General features: G+C 41.2%; 1 protein-coding gene across 2 annotated transcripts in view; it reads right to left on the reverse strand.

The window, feature by feature from the left end:
• Window positions 1-17,615, reverse strand: part of ATP8A2 (ATPase phospholipid transporting 8A2) — a 97,140-nt gene that overhangs the window by 54,024 nt on the left and 25,501 nt on the right. The window contains exon 1 of one of the 2 annotated variants that reach the window (XM_084295086.1): window positions 3,941-4,071. The exons of the other annotated variant lie outside the window; for it this stretch is intronic. Within the exon in view, the coding sequence (XP_084151212.1) occupies window positions 3,941-3,967 (27 nt within the window). The 5' untranslated portion in view covers window positions 3,968-4,071. Of the gene's footprint in view, window positions 1-3,940; window positions 4,072-17,615 lie in introns of those variants that run through there. 2 annotated transcript variants of the gene reach the window in all.

The following is a 17,615-nucleotide window of genomic DNA, read 5'->3' on the forward strand; positions in this document are numbered from 1 at the left end:
CTTTTCATCTACCAGAACTCCCAAGTCTCACTCAGAAGGGGTTCTGGTTGATGACAAGTTGAATACAAGCCAGCAGTGAGCCTTGGCAGCCAAAAGGGTCAACTGTACCCTGGGGTGCATCAGGCACAGCACTGCCAGCTGGGCGAGGGAAGGGATTGTCCTGCTCTACTCTGCACTGGTACAGCCTCACCTCAAGCACTGTGTGCAGTTTTGGGTGCCCACAATATAAAGAGGACATAAAACTATCAGAGAGTGTCCAAAGGAGGGCAACAAAGACTGTGAAGGGTCTGGAGGGCAAGACATATGAGGAGCAGCAGAGGTCCCTTGGTTTACTCAGCCCTGAGCAGAGCAGGCTGAGGGGAGGCCTCATGGCGGCCTGCAGCTCCCTCACGAGGGGAGCGGAGGGGCAGGCGCTGAGCTCTGCTCTCTGGGGACAGCAACAGGACCCGAGGGGACGGCATGGAGCTGGGACAGGGGAGGGTCAGGCTGGGGGTTAGGGAAAGGGTCTGCACCCAGAGCAGTGATCAGGACACTGGGACAGGCTCCCCAGGGATGTGGTCACAGCACTGACTCTGCTGGAGTTCAAGAAGTATTTGGGCAGTGCTCTCAGACACATGGTTTGTTTTTTGGGTGGTCCTGTGTGGAGCCAGGAGTTGGACTCAGTGACCCTTGTGGGTCCCTTCCAACTTGGGATATTCTATGATTCTGTAAGATTGCTCTATTCATATAATCTGATACTCAAGGTTATCAGTTAATGACCTCTATCAGTTATCTTCACTTCTATGACTCAAATAATGAAAAATGGGGATGAATTTCAGTAATACATCAAGTTGTAAGGTTTCCAATTCGACTATTATTTTAAGTACAAAGCTGAAGGAATCTGTAATTAAACAGCTCCAAGATAGGCTAGAGTTTGTGTGGTCTGAACTAGTCAAGTATGTACTGTTCCTAACCTCAGTCAGATATATAAAACTAGTTTTCTATTTATTAAATGATTTGTAGATTAGAAAACAAAAACAGAAACAAAAACACACACAGAAAAATACATTAGTGGTTAAAGAAAAAGGACTGCTAGAAATTGCTCTTCTTATTTGGTACATATCAACACAATTACCAAAAAGCATTCTAGACATTGCTTGATATGGAACAATCAGATCCTAACAGTAAACAAGCTCCTAAGAACAATTACGTCTCCCAAAAGCTTCTTTTTGAAAGAAAGGACAACAATACCTACTTGACCAAAAGGCTACTGGCTGGCACAATTTTGATTACCATCACCTGTGAATCTCACTGAACATGACAACTTTGAAGCAGAGGCTGAACAACAGGATATCACATACATATGCACTTCATTGTGTATGAGTTGATGCAAAAAGGGAATTATGAGGGAAATACGTGTCCTTCACATGTAGGATTTGTTACAGAAAAGAGATAATGCTTTGATTCTACTAAATACAGGAGACCTCATTCTTGTCATCACACTACTCCAGCATATAATGCACATGAGGAGGAGTGTAGAACCCTAAGTCAACAATTCTGAAGTAATAAAATATTAAAAAAAAACAAATACCAAAGATATCAGAATATTAAAATGCTAATTCAGGCTTAGCAACAATTAAGGGCTTATGACAGATTAATAGGAAGCTATCTTGTGGGTCACTGAACTTGCATTGGCCTCTCACGTTGACAGCAGCGCAAGGTGTCATTTCAAGTACACATTTACAACGCTTGCTCTAAAAGCAGCAAAGGGCACTGCTCTGATTTCTGTGGCTCCTGCTGTACCACTTCAAGTGCCAAAATCGTCCATTTTTTCAATAAGGTATTTCTGTCAGCTTGTCACTTTATGAACGTAAGTTCTTCCTTTACAAAACAGCTTGTTTTTTTCCTCTCTTCCTCTATTATAACCCTGGACAGCTGTCCTGGAATTTCCTCACCCTAAAAAGCAGCTCTTCACAGGCACTTTTCAGCTAAGTTTATCCTTGTTTATGTCCATTTTCATCAATACTGTTCTTCAGTATTAATAACACATTTCCTCATTTGGCACCTATCTCCACAGATTTTTTTTTTAAAGTAGAACTATGTTCTACTTAAAAGCAGAGGGAATCTGCTTTTGCTCTCTTTCAATGTACAAGGCAGAATCTTAATCTTGTCTGCTTTCCCCAAGCATCTGAGTAGTACCTCCTCAGTCTCATAGGTCACATTTTCATTCAAAAGGCAAGAGGCTTACTGGACAGTTTATCACAAAATGAAGAAACAAATCTGTAGCAAAGGCAATGATGCCCTTCAGTGGAAACCTACAGTTGCAAAAGAAACTACACTCCCTGCGTTTCCCCTGCCAGCTTGGTTGAAAACCACCAGGAGCACCACTTCTATGTCCTCTCTGTAAATGCAGTGCAGACAAGCTAGTGGCTTGAATTGATACAAAATTCAACTCCAGTGAAAGGTGTTCAAGTCAGAGTGAAAATCCACTCCAGCTTCCTAAATGTATCCAGTAGAGCTCTTTTAGCTACTAATTAGAATATTCCAATTGACGAAGAACCTGAAACTTTCCCTCTTGACACCTATATAGCTGTCAACTGCATCACAAAGTAATGGGATATGAGGCTCGAGTGACAGACCTGGATGTGAATTCATCACCGTGAGAGGGTCTGAGAACACAAGCAGGATCCCGATACTTTGCAAGCACTTCAAAGGTGTCCAAAACCAAAACTTGCTGATAATCAGCCTGCCTCATGCTTGGCAGGAGAAAAGGAAGGGCAAGAGGCTGTGCAAGTCAAGGAGGGAGCAAGTTGGAAAGCGGTAATCCCTGCTGCAGAGCCTGAAACTAGATCTCTTTGAAGCCAGTAACCTACCAAACCGTGGAGGAATCCTTTTCCCCCCACTGGCTCTGCTGGTATGATATGGCATAGCAAGAGGGCACTGCCAGATTTCTTTCTGGAATGCACTGTGTAATTGGAGGGACTGCTTGAGGAGTGCAGCTCCTCCCGCCTGCAGCTCCACGACAGCTTCCTACAGCTACCCAGTTGCTTTCATGGCAGTGTAGTATTAGGAAAATATTTGATATATTTTTAGCTTTCTTTTATTGTAGCTTAACAGCTGGATTCAGAGCCAGCCAACACTGTGTGATAGAGCTGACCTCTCTGTGGATCAGTAACACATGCTCCACCAACCACCTAAGAGTCTTTCCTGTAAGACATGACAAAAAGGGCCACATCAGGGAATACAGCTTTTAGGGTATAAATCCTCATGGATCATGGCAGAAGGTGCTGCCCACTGCCATCCAGATTATTATGGTTAATCAGCAGCTTTTCATGCTTCAGTCAATCCCTGATGGTCCAGTTTCTTTTTTTTTTTTTTTTTTTTTTTGAAAAAAAATACAACTACTACTTGTAACATGAGAGAAGACAGAAGACTAACTGGATTAGTGACCTGATACAGCAACAATTTGTATGGCTTGGCTTGTCATAAATCCTGCTTAAACAGTATCCTCTCTTCCAGCTGGACATCCAGTGACCCTCAGCCTGCTTGGCCTCTTATGGAAATGACCAAAGCAAACCACTTCTGATTAAATCAAATCCCCGACTGCTGAACCGACATGCCTTCGCTTGGCAAGGTTGAGAAGGGCAGGGAAGAACATGGCTGTGCTTTACGTGGAAATTCAATCTGTGCTGGGGATATTACCAACTGTGGAAACATTTGACTTAAAGAGTTATGTGTTTCCATATATTAACATACTTCCCACACTTGCTCACATCTGCCCAAATAAGCTATGAAATAAATATTTTCCACACTGTAAATATAGCACATATTTCTAATGCTCAGTGATATATCACATAATCAATCCAGAATGGCATAAGCCAGCTTTTGCAACCATGCCATTCACGGTACACCTCGGCATGCAAGTAAACAAGTTAAACAAATTTCACAGATATTTACTTACCATTCGGTTTCTCTTTTGTATGGGCATAAAATTGTTTTCACTTTTTAGAAGTAACTAGTATCAAGGGCTTAACAGAGAAACAGGCAGAGCACTCCTCTAGAGGAGCACCTGTGACAAGAGCAACTTCCTTATGCCCGTCTGCTTTCTAAATATCAAATGAATGCCTGACACACAGAAATAGCGGGATGGGATATTAGTATCAAGGGTGACTCACAAAGCAATAGGCCTCTTCATTTCACTACGCTTTGAAGATCTTGATTTATTCCTTAAAATAGTGCCTTTCTGTCATCAAAAGAGTTGAATCACTGCCACATGCAGCTCCCTTTACTTTTGTTAAATCTTTGAATATCTCAGAGATATTTTGTTTAGTGAATCTTGAACAAATATATCCTTCCTCCAAAGCATTTAGTTATGTTTTAATCTAATCCAGCAATTTCTGGGTTTTATTTTCTGAATTTTACTTGTTTTAACCTCAGAAATACTAGGCATGCCACATGCACGTTTTCCCAATTTTAGAAATTAATTGGGCATCTCTAGAACATTAGAGATTCACTGAGTGAAACCACAACACTGTTTCTCCTAAATGTTTAGTCAGACAACATAATAAAATGGATGTTAATAAATGCAGATTAAAAAACTGTGATTAAAAGAACCAGCAATTGCTACTTCTACAGCTTTCTTTCCAGGATTTCAGTAGCCAGCATGTCTACCAAGGTAGCCAAACAGTGAAATGAGCATTTGAACAAATAATATAGAAAACCTTCAAACCTTTTGACATGGCAGAAAACCTGAATGATACTTCTAAAAGACAGAGTATGGAAAACACAAAAACAAAGAATGTCATCCAAACAATACCTCCATTAAGACAACCATAATAAGGAACAACTACAATCTGATGTTTTTTTTCTGGCAGACTCAGCTTTATTAAATACTAATTTAGTAGTAAAAAATGTATTTGCTAGAAAATAAACTACTTGTAGAGAGCTGGAGGAGAATCTCCTCACTTTGCAAAGTTTGACCGAATGAGAAATACTTGCTCTGTGTTAAAAACAAACCAAACCAAACAAACCAACGCATTCTCATCATGCTTTGCTGAAGACAGCCGCCACAAAAATTGCGGAAGCTTCAAGTCTGTTCAGGATATTGTCTAAAATAAGTACTGGAGTATTTGTGCAGCTTACAGGGAAGGAAAAGGAAAGGCTGAGGTAATGCCTTGCTTGGAAACTCGTCAAAGACTGAAAGGACTGATGGCTGGAGAATTCCTCCATTTGCTTAGGCTAGTTTAACTGCAGGACAGCCGTAGTCCAGGACTTGGCAAACTTGACCGTAATAGCTGTTACCACGATTGCCATACTGTAGGTACAGTTTGGCTAGCTTTGTTTACAAAGGAAGCAACAAAACAGCTAGCTCTTTTGCCAGTTTATGAAATGCATTCTTGAAAGTCTTCTTTTACATACAGACAAATATCCATTCTCAAGAATTTATTGACCGACCACATTTTCTGAGCCATGATAGTAAACACGCTATTTACTAAATTAATCCCAGTTCACTGGAAATTTCAACACAGTAGGATTACATTCTAATGAACCAGTCTTCAAAAAGAAAAAAAAAAAAAGCAACCAAAAAACCTAACAACAAAATGATGTCTTGCCAGCCAAGAAGTGACAATAGCTGTAGAGCTATTGCCTAGCATCCACACTGATTAGAAATCTTCACGAGAGGCATGGACTGTGTCTTTTGACAGCATCGCTTTTAGCATTTGATGAAGCAATGATACATTTGAGCCATCCTTCCTGGCTCATTTCCTCAGCAATTTTCAGTGTCAGCCCTATCTGAGGCAGGAGGCCAGCAACCCAGATAGAGCAGAGTGGCCAGGAGTTGCAAGAGACACTTCAAATTTCTGTTGAAGCCTAACGAGAACCTAAATGTTACCCTGAGCAGGCAAGAACCACGCTGATGTTCACAGTTTCAGTGTACAATGCAGTAGTGCTTAGACACGCTATTATATATGCCTTTTCATTTGTTTTTCTACATCTCTGAGGGCAGCATACTATTTTGGGATAGCTTCACACTCCGCAGCAAGGGGGTCTTAAATCAGCATTTTAACCTCACCAAAAACCTCCACATTTTTGCAGGGTCAGATGGACAGAAGATTGGTCAATGTATCTCATATTACACGAAGTGGGATATTTATTTTCCAAATGCTGTGAAAACATTTCTTCTAGATCAAGTCATCTTAATCCTCCCAGCAATATCCAGTTCCTTGATTCGGATACTATTTTGTAGTTCAATATTCAAGGTTAATCTGCCTGCTTCTTCTGTCCACATGCCAACATCTGTTGTCCTTGACAGATCACTAGTCCATCTTCTCTCTACTCTTCACAGTTTCTCTGCCATACCGAGCTCATAAGGCCAGTGAAATCTTTATTTCCCCCTCCCCCCCCCCCCCAACAAAGAAGTCAATCCCTCACTATTTTTTCCTCTGCACCATTCTCAAGAGAAGGGGATTCTATGTTAGGATCTCCTTCATCGGGCTCCTTCATCGGGATAAACTCAAGAAGTCTCCTCTCCCCTTTTTCTACATCCTCCATGTTCTTTGCCTTCAAGCACGGCTGCTGGTTTAGGTCACTTCACCGACCTTGCCTCAGTCCTGCTTCTTATGGACTCACCTGTCTGAACAGTTTTTAACACACACCAGCACTTTACCCTGGGTTACATGGCTATTTATTTTCCTCAGTGGAATCTTAGGAGGGGTATTTTGGAAAGCTTGTCGGAAATCCAAGTAATTTGTCTCATCCAGGCTACCTTTTATCTTCTATCACCTTCTTCAATAATGCCGATAATTTAAAGCACTATGATTTCCTCACTAAAGCCGTGTCATCTTGACGTAGGATACATTAACCTAATTTCCCCTTATGTTCTTCACATATCAATTCTCTGTGGGCCAAAGTCCATATTCACTTACAGGAAACCATATCAGAAAAAAAATTAAAAGAAAATTGATGGAGTTATCCATATCTATTGCTGTTCTAATAGGAAAATTCATTCCTCAACTTCATTTCCAGGAGCAAAAGCCAAATTAAGTTATATCTAATTCTTAGGCTCTCCCTTGAAGACAGACACAATTTGCATACCTTTAAGGGTTTTCAAAGACTACTTGTTAAAAAAAAAAAAAAAAAGAACAGGAAAGGATTTTGAAACTGCTTACTTTGTTCCATTCAGAAAATAACTGATTTATCAAGGAACTTATCGGGTACGGATTTACTGTTCTATCTTGTCATTATCTCCACTGTAGTATTTGAGTGAATTTCTGCATTTGAATTTTCAATGGATCTCCAAACTTTCTTCTAAAACAATAAGATTTGCTAAGGTCACGGACTGATTTCCATAAAAAAAATGCCCTTGGAATAATAATTTCTCCTTCATCTTCTATAATGAAAATAGATGTAAAATAATTCATAACTTCCCTGCTACCTCATCATCTACTTTAACTATCACTCAAGTCTTGGTGCTTTAGAGACTCTAGCCCTACAGTCACAGATAAAAGGAGGACAATGATCAGCTGATACTTCTGCCTACAGAACACATAGAGAAGAAGATAAGCTTTATAATTCTGATCTTCACTCATCACGAGTGCCACCTCATTCATGCATCAGAGCGGGCACATTCCTATCTCCCTTGCTCCTTCAAGCTCCACTGAAAGGGATTAAAAAAAAAAAAAAAGGAGCTTGATAGAGGTGGGGGGAAGGATACGAAAATCAAGGAAGCAAAAAAATGGTTGTAGAAAAGGGTGAAAATTAAGGCTGGTCTTCAAATAAAGGTTTCAACAACTTCTGAAGATTTTACTCCTTGTAGACTTACCACTTTCAGCTAAACATCCTCAGCTTCTTTGAAGCTGCTTCCTGGAAAACACTATCAAAGCTATTTCACAATCTCCCTTGACCGTCCCACCTCAAAGCTCTCCTCTCCTTCCAAATCTGTGTACTCACCTCAGTAATGTATAGGTGCCTCTCATGTTGTGCAGTATCGCCTGCTCACTTTGACTCTCCCCTTTCTCCAGTACTGAGTAGACATGACACACTTCAGGGACAGAGACTTTTCCCAAACAAACCTAACTGCAGGACCACGATAAAGGCTCGTAGGAGCACCAACAGAACAAGTGCGTGCATAGTTGAGAGAAAAGAAGGGCTGGAAGGGTCAGGATGATCTCAAGATTTCTCAGGTGTGCAGTATTAGCTCAAACTCTTTGAGAGAACACGCACAGACTCAGTAGGCATTTGATGACATCTTAAAAGTAGAGCTTAAATTTGGTTCACTGCTCAGAAAATATTTATCTTGAGTCATCACTTGATGGGAAGTATAGCTAACTCCCAACATCACTCCTCCTGTGATGGGGCCAGCCCATCTTGATCGCAATGCCTCTTCAGAAGAGACAGAGTGCTCAGGAAGGACACAGTTGGGTTCACTGGTCAAAATTTATCCTCAGGCCTGCTCCTCTCTCCTGCTCTGGCAACCTGAAAGCATTGAGTCTGAGTGACCGGTAAGGACAGATTAGAAGGAACAGAAAAGACACATTTAAATCGAAATAGCTTAAGATGACTTAAGTGTATTTAATCTACAACATTCATTTTCCATTCATACTCAGGTTACCAGCATTTCACTGAAGTATTTTTTCTGCTATGCTAAACCTCTGCTGGATGTCCATGCTGTTAAACACCACGCAAAACAAGTAGCACCTACTTAAAGGAGCATCGCATTTGTAACATCTTTGAACTCAAATGTATTTATTTCAGACTACTGATGTACTGAGCATCACAAATCTCATTCCCACAAGACAGAGCAGTGGATAAACTGAAATGAAATTCAGCACAAGGAGGCAATTCCACCACATCTTTCTGGTGACCTTATAAACACAACAAAAAGTGCTATTCATATATCACCTAGCCAAGTCAATATTTATTTTCTTGCTTTACGCATGCTTTGCAGGAGTGACCTTAATCACAGAAGCAAGGTACTAAGAAGCATGGTTTGGTCCAAAACTCATTTTGGCAGACACGATGGAGATTTCCCCAAGTAGCTCCGCCAACATATCTCAAGCCAAAGTTGCAATAGGCTGACCTAAAAGGACAAGAGCTCTGTCATAAATGAGACTACAAACATTTCCCCCGGGAGCATGGTGTGTGCACAGCCTCTTTCCATGTTTGCAAGGGGGAGGGGAAGGGATTTTCCATGCCTCTGTGTTTTCCATATACATTTGCCAATAGTTGCTAGATTATCCCCAGAGCCTGCTTTGAACACTGGGATAACTGCTCTACTGTAGACTGTATTTACTTTCTGAACATGGAGCAAAACATGTAGACTTCTGAATAGAAGGCCGAATCTTGAATTCTTAGTTTTTCTGGGCATGCCAACAAAATAAATCACCCTTGGATTTACTTCAGTGTCGCTGAGAACAGACCAAACCCCCCAGTCTGCAGCATCCCTTGAGATTTAGGAGTTGAAGTAGAAGGCAAGTATGAGGACAGGAGACCGTGCAAAACCACTTTGGATTTGTTTCTTCATAAAAAAGCCACAAGGTATTTTACATTTATCAATTGGTTATTTCAAATGATGACCCATTTTACCCCAGATGAAGACACACTCTTAAGAAGTCGACAGTGTAAAACCAACGGCAGGACGCTTGACTGTCCGCTTCAGTGAGATTCCCTATTTGTCAGCTGCCAAACTACCAACCCAATCCTTTTTATTTCTTCCTTTGTCACCCAAAGGATAAGTCTAAAAGCTTTCAGCGCATTTCCTCTCAGTTAAACTCAAATTAGTCCCCTTCACTGGACTCCTACTGGGATGCCTTGGTCTCGCCCAGAGCCCTTGCTGAGAAAAGCTCCTTTCAGTCGGGCAAATCACCCCGCTACCTGCTACTCTGACAAGGCCTGCACCATTATTTATTACATAATAAGCTCTCCCTGTTGAGGGTCAATTATTCCATTGACTGGGCATTACAATAATTCTTGGTAATTAAAAGAGGTACTTCTGTGAATCTGGATGCATACTGAAAGAAACATTAGTCCTTTTGTTATCTTGGCGAGCCCTTGTTCCTAGCCCGGCCCCAGCAATTAGCATCTCCTGCCAATCCCCGTCAGCTGGGGTTTGGGAAGCCTGAGCAGAGGGTCACTCAGATGCTAATTTAGATACAATTGTGACAGCAGAGTTTAGAAGGAGCTGCTCCAAAGGCGCCATCGGGGTTTAATAAAGCAAACAGCTTGGGTCCCAGTGACCCTGCAGGGGTAATTAAAAGGACTGCTCTATGTTGCTGTGCCAAATCGGAGAGTGGCATCGTGAAGCCCAGCCACAAAAACCATTTAAAAAGACATATAATCACCCATTTAATCTTCTCATTAAACAAGTCTCTCATGCGGACTTAACAAGAATTAGCACTTTCTAAAAGGCAAAAATTGACATAAAGCAGACGGTTCAAATGATTCGAAAGGTCACAATTCCTAAAGGTATTCCCATTATTATTATAAGCTCATTTAATGCTAATGTATGATATTTGGGAATATCAGTGTTTAAGACTAACCTTTTAATGCTGCTTTTACAAGAAAAATATGAACATCCACCTCTCAAAGGCAACATGGGGTATTGACATCAACTTTAACAGCAACAGGAACCTCAATTCCCTGTTTACTTTGTGTAAATAATCCTGCATTCAATCACACACCAAAGTCTGTAGGGGCTGGCACACTGTTCCCTCGCACACAGCTGCTGGTTCGATCTTTATACACGCAAGCAATGTTCTATACCTAGTACGAAATCCACCTCCATGTTCCCCAAAGTTGGTAGGAGTTACAACCTTCACTACTGACCATAAAGCAATCACCTCTTGTGGCTTTAGAAAGACAAAGAAAAAAAAGGAAAATGTTTTTCCTTTTTCAGTCTGAAAACTAAATCTAAAGTTTAAGAGCCTGTAGGGCACAGGATAAGGAGTATGGAAAGCATGGACTTTGGCTTGACAATGACCTAATATAAAATCATTTCCACGTAACTGCAAGATTTTTATTTCTGGGAAGCTATCCTGCTTTTGTTCAATACATAATAAATTACCAGTCCCTCCAACAAGATGGAGTCACCCTCCAACAAGAGAAGCCAAGAAAATTATAAAGGAGCAATTATGTTGTTTCCTGGATATTTTACCTTTCACCATATTGCTTTCACGTAGAGCCTCCCAAACACCAGTCCTCTTCAACCTCCTACTAATGAGGGAGCAAGATACCAGGAAAGTCATTTTGCCCCCAGAAAAAAAAATAAAAAAAAATCATCTGGCACTGCAGCATGCTCAGCCCAGCTATTAAACCTTTTCTCAGACAAACGAGGCTCAATACTAAACCTGAGCTCATCACCTACAAGCTGGTGTTTTAATGAAAGCTGTTAATGAAGACTGTAGAGATGGCGTCAGCATACTTTATACCTCTAGATGCACTTCTGCACACATCTTTCATAAGACAAAAGAGCTGAGCTGGATATGACATCCTCAATTCCACAAAAGCTATAAAAAAGCAGTACCTACTTGGCACGTCCTCTTTATCACCAAGTGTCAGAGAATCTCTGTATCATAGATCACTAGAGCTTTGGCCACAAAATATCTCCAGTTCTGCTTAAGACAGGCAACAAAAGTAACAGCCTACCTTAGAAACCTTACCTCTGTACAGCAATACTAATGCCACGAAGGGACATATATTTTTCCTACCTCCAAACTGCAGCATACGGTACGGACAATACATGCTAGAAATCCTAAAAGAGAACCCAGCCATCACCTACATTTTGCAGTAGTTGCTGAAGTACAGCAGGAAAGCCTGTAACCTTTGGAAAGAGAACTCTAGTGTTTGATCTCTGTAGCTACAAAGGTCTGTTACCTCCTGGGAAATCACCTAAGCAAATAATAGGGCATATTCCATAGGAATATGCCCAAGTTAATTAGGTCAGGGAGCAATGATGCTATGGGTGATAGTTTCACATACATTCCACCTAGATCTGTTGATATCGGACGACCAGAGCATGCTACTTACTTGCCTCAGGTTGATCCTAAAACAAGCCACCAATGGCAAGAGGAAAACTCTTCAGACTGAAAAGAACTTCCCAATCATTAAACAAAAGCTTAAATGGGTGCAGGATGGGAAACAAACCAAGAACTATCGGTTTTCAGAGAGAAAAAAAATACTTCTTTAGCCTCAAGGTGTTTTGTTTGTTTGTTTTTAAAAATCTTAATATGAAGAAGAGGGTGAGAGGAGGAAGAAGAGAATGTGAGAAGGATGAGAGAACACATGGAACAGTAGGAGAAGCAAGATGGAGAAGGAAATAAATCATCAAAACATTTATTACCCTGGACTGCCTCATAGGGGAGCAGAGGTAAAAAATGAGACCATTCATCTACAGCCTGTTTGCTTATTATCTCTTGGGAGGGGCTCAGATATAATAGTTGACACCATTATATGGATGTGCAGTTAACCGTGACATACGCTATTGCTTTGTACTTTTGCAGTCTCACGCATGCACTCATGTCCTTTCTTGTACTGATAAACCATGTCCAGCTTCCCTTAGTGCTGTATAGAGAATAATTCCTACATAAAATGATTGCAACTCTTTGCATTAAAGTACACCACGGTGCTGACATTTGGCAAAGGCTCTGTCTAGCTCCAGTAACTAAACTACACGCTCGCTCCGTATTCCCCACCATCACGTGTATTTCCTAACACACTTGAGAAAGTAATTTAATAGCCGAGCTAAACTACAACTAAACTTTTAGCTCTACTTAAAACTGCAAAAACAATGTGTTCTTTCTCCTGGGAGAGCTACGCTGCCATTTGGTCAGACAGCAACACATTTTGGACTCACTTCTAAAGTAGCTGCATGCATCGTGAAGATTTATGGCTGGGGAGGGATGAGAGAGGGGTGCAACTCCCTAGAAAAGGCTGAAATCCGTCCACAGATGAACCAGCATGGACAAAGTCACACATGCAATTTTCTGAGCAGTTCTGCTGTGCAGGGAGATGGGAAAATCCATGCAAGTACTCCATTTGTTCTTAAAATTAATCTTCATGTCACAAACGAGCACGCCGCTTTGCTGCAATATATAACACCGCTGGTAGTGTTTACCTCCGCTTCCCCACCAGCCATGTGTGATAGTCATTCCAGGCATTCCTGCTGCAGCTTTTTGTTTTCTTGGGTAACATTTAGAAGGCTTTTGTGTTAGCCATTAAAAAAAAAAAATGAAACAAAAATCCTCTTTTAAAAAAGCTCCTACCTCTCCGGAGAAATCATCTATACAAGAGCTTCTGAAAGAATAAATACAGCTGCGTAACAGAGTAAGAGATTAAGGGAAAAGTAAGGGAAAAGGACTAGTAGATGCCAGCCCAATACTCTAAGTTATAAAGTTGAGTCTGTCCTTTGAATCTCTCAAGTTTTATTTTTTTTATCCGAAGGTTATTTTTCATAACAATGAGCAGCCAACGTTCTGATAGCAGGTATTTGTATTAATAAACATATAAACTACTAATATGAGCAAAAGCTGACTTATTAAAAGCATGCTTCAGAAAAGCAGCATTAGTTACGCTCCGTGCTCTCGAACGGAATTGAGAGATTGAAGACAATTTAGGAAGAAAAGCATACAGGTCAATTTATCCTCAACAATGAATATTCATTTATTTCTGGTCACTGGGTGAAAAATTTGCTTTTCTAATTCCTTTATTTAATTGTTGGAGATTATAAGGATACTCAACCCAGATCTTCATATTTTTAGGCACACAGTTAAAACATATGACAAATACAAGAGCGATGTAACTGGTTTAAAAGCCCGTGTTTATTTCTCTCCAGTTAAACAACAGCGTCAACTGGAATTTGAAATGTTTTCTTTATTTAGACCTCGTAGGCTGAACAATAAGCCCTGACAGCTCCGTCTCAGCCCTCTCGAGGCCTGTACCAAATGAAGCCGAAACTCACCATTCAGCAACTGCACCGGCCATGGGATGTCTGGAATTTGTTGTGTGCACTCATCCTTAAAATGGAACAGCTGTTGTGAAAGGCTGTTACAAGACACCTAAAGGGGCAAAAGGCTCCAGTGACACCCTTATCTACAACCTGATATGAACAGCATTTGCTGCTACCCTGCTCCCATCTCTAGGTGTAAAGTTACATGATGCAAGGGTCCAGACGAGTCCGCTTCATCACGGGGAGAACTGGACGGTCTCTGTTCCTTTTCTTGCCATTAGCTGGGATTAAACTATCTATAAAATTTACTTACTTAGAGTGACACATCTGTACGCCCGTTTTAGAAACATGCATTTTCGTAATCTACATTTCCACTCCCACCCCTCCCACTGCTGTAAAAGCAGCCAGGCAGACTGCTCCTTGGGCCCTGCCGCGCTCCCCCTACCCTCCGGCTGACTACACAGCCTGTAACCCCATAGACTGGTCCTATAAGCCTGCAGACCAGTTTCACGAGAGGCTCAGCCAGGATTCAGCCGTTCAGGATCAGAAAGCAATAGCAATATAGCAAAAATAGCTCTCCGGGGAAATGTATCTTATTACTGCCAAAAAGAATATTTTTGTAAGAGAAGCATTTGTGTAATTCTTATTAGCTAAATAAAAGAGTGGAAATAACCAGAAGCATAAAAACCCAAGCGTCTGAGCTCCCATCACAGTCAATGGCAGGTTTCCCACTGATTTCGCTGGATACACAATCAAGACCAAATGTGGAATACAAAGAGGAAATGATCAGAGCAAAGACTCCTACTCACAATCGCATCCTGCGTCTGCAGCGTTTGTACCTGCAGCCGAGTTGTGTTCTCAAGTCAGACTGGTGCCTACCCACATGACTGCGATAACTTGCTCACGTTCTGATGGGAACAGTGCAAGAACTGTATTTAAAAAAGGGAAAAAAATCACTTCTTACAGATGCACAGCATTGGGAAATCACACTGTTGTCAGAAGTTGCACTTTGCACTGACCTCCTGCCAGCCTCTGCTCTCCTGCAGAGGCCCAAGTGACCCAGGGACCTGCCAAAGCTCTGCAATGAACCTACTCCTTCCACCAAAGGCAGGTACCATCTCTTGCTCAAGTTGCTTTGATACATCAAAGCTACTCTGAACTCTTTATACGGCAGAGATTAAAACACGCCTGTAACCAGACAACAAATGCTTGCCTCTAAACATTTGTATGCCTACATAAACATTGTTAAATTGCAACACACCATCAGCCCCACTTCACTCAAAGCCCAGCGCTGGCTTTATACATTATTTTGACCAGATCACAACTCGTTACTGTGCTGGGTGGATGATGTCCCACTCTCTACCTCTCACACCCACCTTTGGGGCTTTAGTTTGGTTTCCTTTCACCGTTCTTCCTACAAAATACAATTTTCAGCGGCACACTATCTCATCCTCTACTGATTCTCTGACCTGTGGACCATGTCCTGAGACGTGTTTCCTAATGAGACCCTGTGGGTCAGCAGTCCTACTTTGCCAAGCTCACGAACAACCTGCTCTATCCAGTGGAGCAACAAACCTGAGTCCCAATACAATAATCATATCTAAGGAAACGAGGAGGAAGAAAAGAAAGTAAGCAAAGATGGGACTAATGGACCAGTATTGTGTAAAGCATGGCCAAGCAAACGTAACAGCAGTGGTTGCAAAAGGGTTGAGGATGAAATGATGCTACTTTGCATGCCTCAAGACATATACACGCAGGCTGTAGACAATATTTAGCTGAGCTCTGCTCCAAAGCCTGGCATCACTCTCCATCTCACGGTGATTTACCTATAGCAAAAGAAAATCCCAACAGAAAAAAAAAATAAAAATCACTCGCCCTCATCAAAGGTCCTCTTGACAACCACGACACTTGCCTCATTTCAGAGACATGCAGCTCATCTCAGTGTGAAGGGGGATGCATCAAAAGCCCTTTCTCATCAGCTACTAGCATATGTACTGGTCATCAACCACCCAAACACCTTTGTTTCTAAGATTGCTGTGACAACCTTCTTCCTCCACTGTCATGGACCACTGAATTGTACATTTACTTCACATTTTTAGCTCTTGTTCCTTGATGCTCTTGATGTTACCTCAGCTTCTAACTCTATAGAGCAAAGTGTTGCAGTTGGAAACAATGATAAAAACCATGATAAAAGCCATGATAAAAACCATCACAGTGAAGAGGAGCTCTTTGATCCTCCTGCTTGTCTCACAATACACTTGAGTGTGAATCATCTTTTTTAGTCCCCTGTGGATGAGCTTTGATTGTCCTGGCTATTTCTTCTGCTTCCACTGCTGTTCTAAGCACTTTATTAGATTCACTGTACTTCAGTTATCCTGGGGGAACATGTATCACCCCAAAGAAAAATCCATCAGTATCCAGACATGTTGGTCTCTCATTTTTAGAGGTCTCCTGGAGATGCTTTCATGGTTCAGAATTGCCAAGCCCTAGGTTCAAAAAAGGGAAGCAACCAAAACAAACTACTCAGGGCTCTACCCGGTTGTTAACGAGAACGAATGACTTGGCTTCAGCAGTTCCTTCAGCCCTACCTCACTGACAACCCTACTCAAACAAAGCCTTGGGGGCAGATTGTACAGGCAGCCAGTTGGTCCCTATTCTGTATCTGAAGATTTTTAGTTTTGTGTAATGTGACTGAAATCTGTCCCTTGGAGCCCCGCAGTCCATCTCATCCTCTCTTACGATCCAGCAATGCGTTATTCAGTCATGACACTACCTTCAACTTGCACTGTATTTCCTTTTTCAGTATTAATCTCCCCCTTTTACTTACTCCTGCACAGCTACATAGTTGTACGGTAAACCTCAATTCTGTGTCTGGTCAGTGAACTTTGTGACTGTTCTGTTTAATATATTGGGTTTTTTGTGGTTGCCACTAGACTCATTGTTTTACATCTGTTTGAATTAAAGTGTGTTTTCCATTGAATGACTCAGACACTTAAAAGACCCCAAATCCCTCTGAACAAGGTTGCATAAATTCTGAAGCGTTTGCTATTCCCTTCGTCTAATGTTGGTATCATAAGCTAACATTTTATATGATCTTACATCTGATATTCTCATTCAAATTATTTATATATGCATTATTAAAAAGAGCAGCCCCCTAGAGTATGCCACTCGTAACCTGTTTCCAGCTAGAGAAATTATCATTTGCCGGCACTATTTAACCAGTTTTGTGACATTTTTCAAGCCAACAGGCTGTTTTTGCTTCTCAGATCACGACTCTGTGGTTTAACTAGTAAGCTCCTGTACGAAACCTTATCAACTTTAAGTGTCATTAATTCTCTCAGTTCAATCCCCTTGGCATCTGTGCCAGGGAGTATTATTTATTCACAAAGTGGAAAAATACATGGAAAAAATATCATGCCACATTTGGAAATCCAGAATTGAGAGTAAAAAAAAAAAGTGCTTATTTCTGAAGATCCCCCGTTTTCCTTTTATAGCGTTTCTTCTTGTCTCTGAAAATAATAGCAAAAACACAGACAAGCCATTCAAGGGAATTTCAGAACTCTCAAATGTTAGCGTTACATTTGCTTCTTCAGTCCTGCTCATTCCAGCTCTCCTGAGCTGGTGTACTTTTAATTTCTCTTTTAAAACCATCAGCGTTTCTGTATCAGACAGTTGGCAAGTGGGAAAGGAAATG

Source organism: Netta rufina (assembly GCF_964035555.1).
Source record: "Netta rufina genome assembly, chromosome: 1".
Classification (NCBI taxonomy): Eukaryota; Metazoa; Chordata; class Aves; order Anseriformes; family Anatidae; genus Netta; species Netta rufina.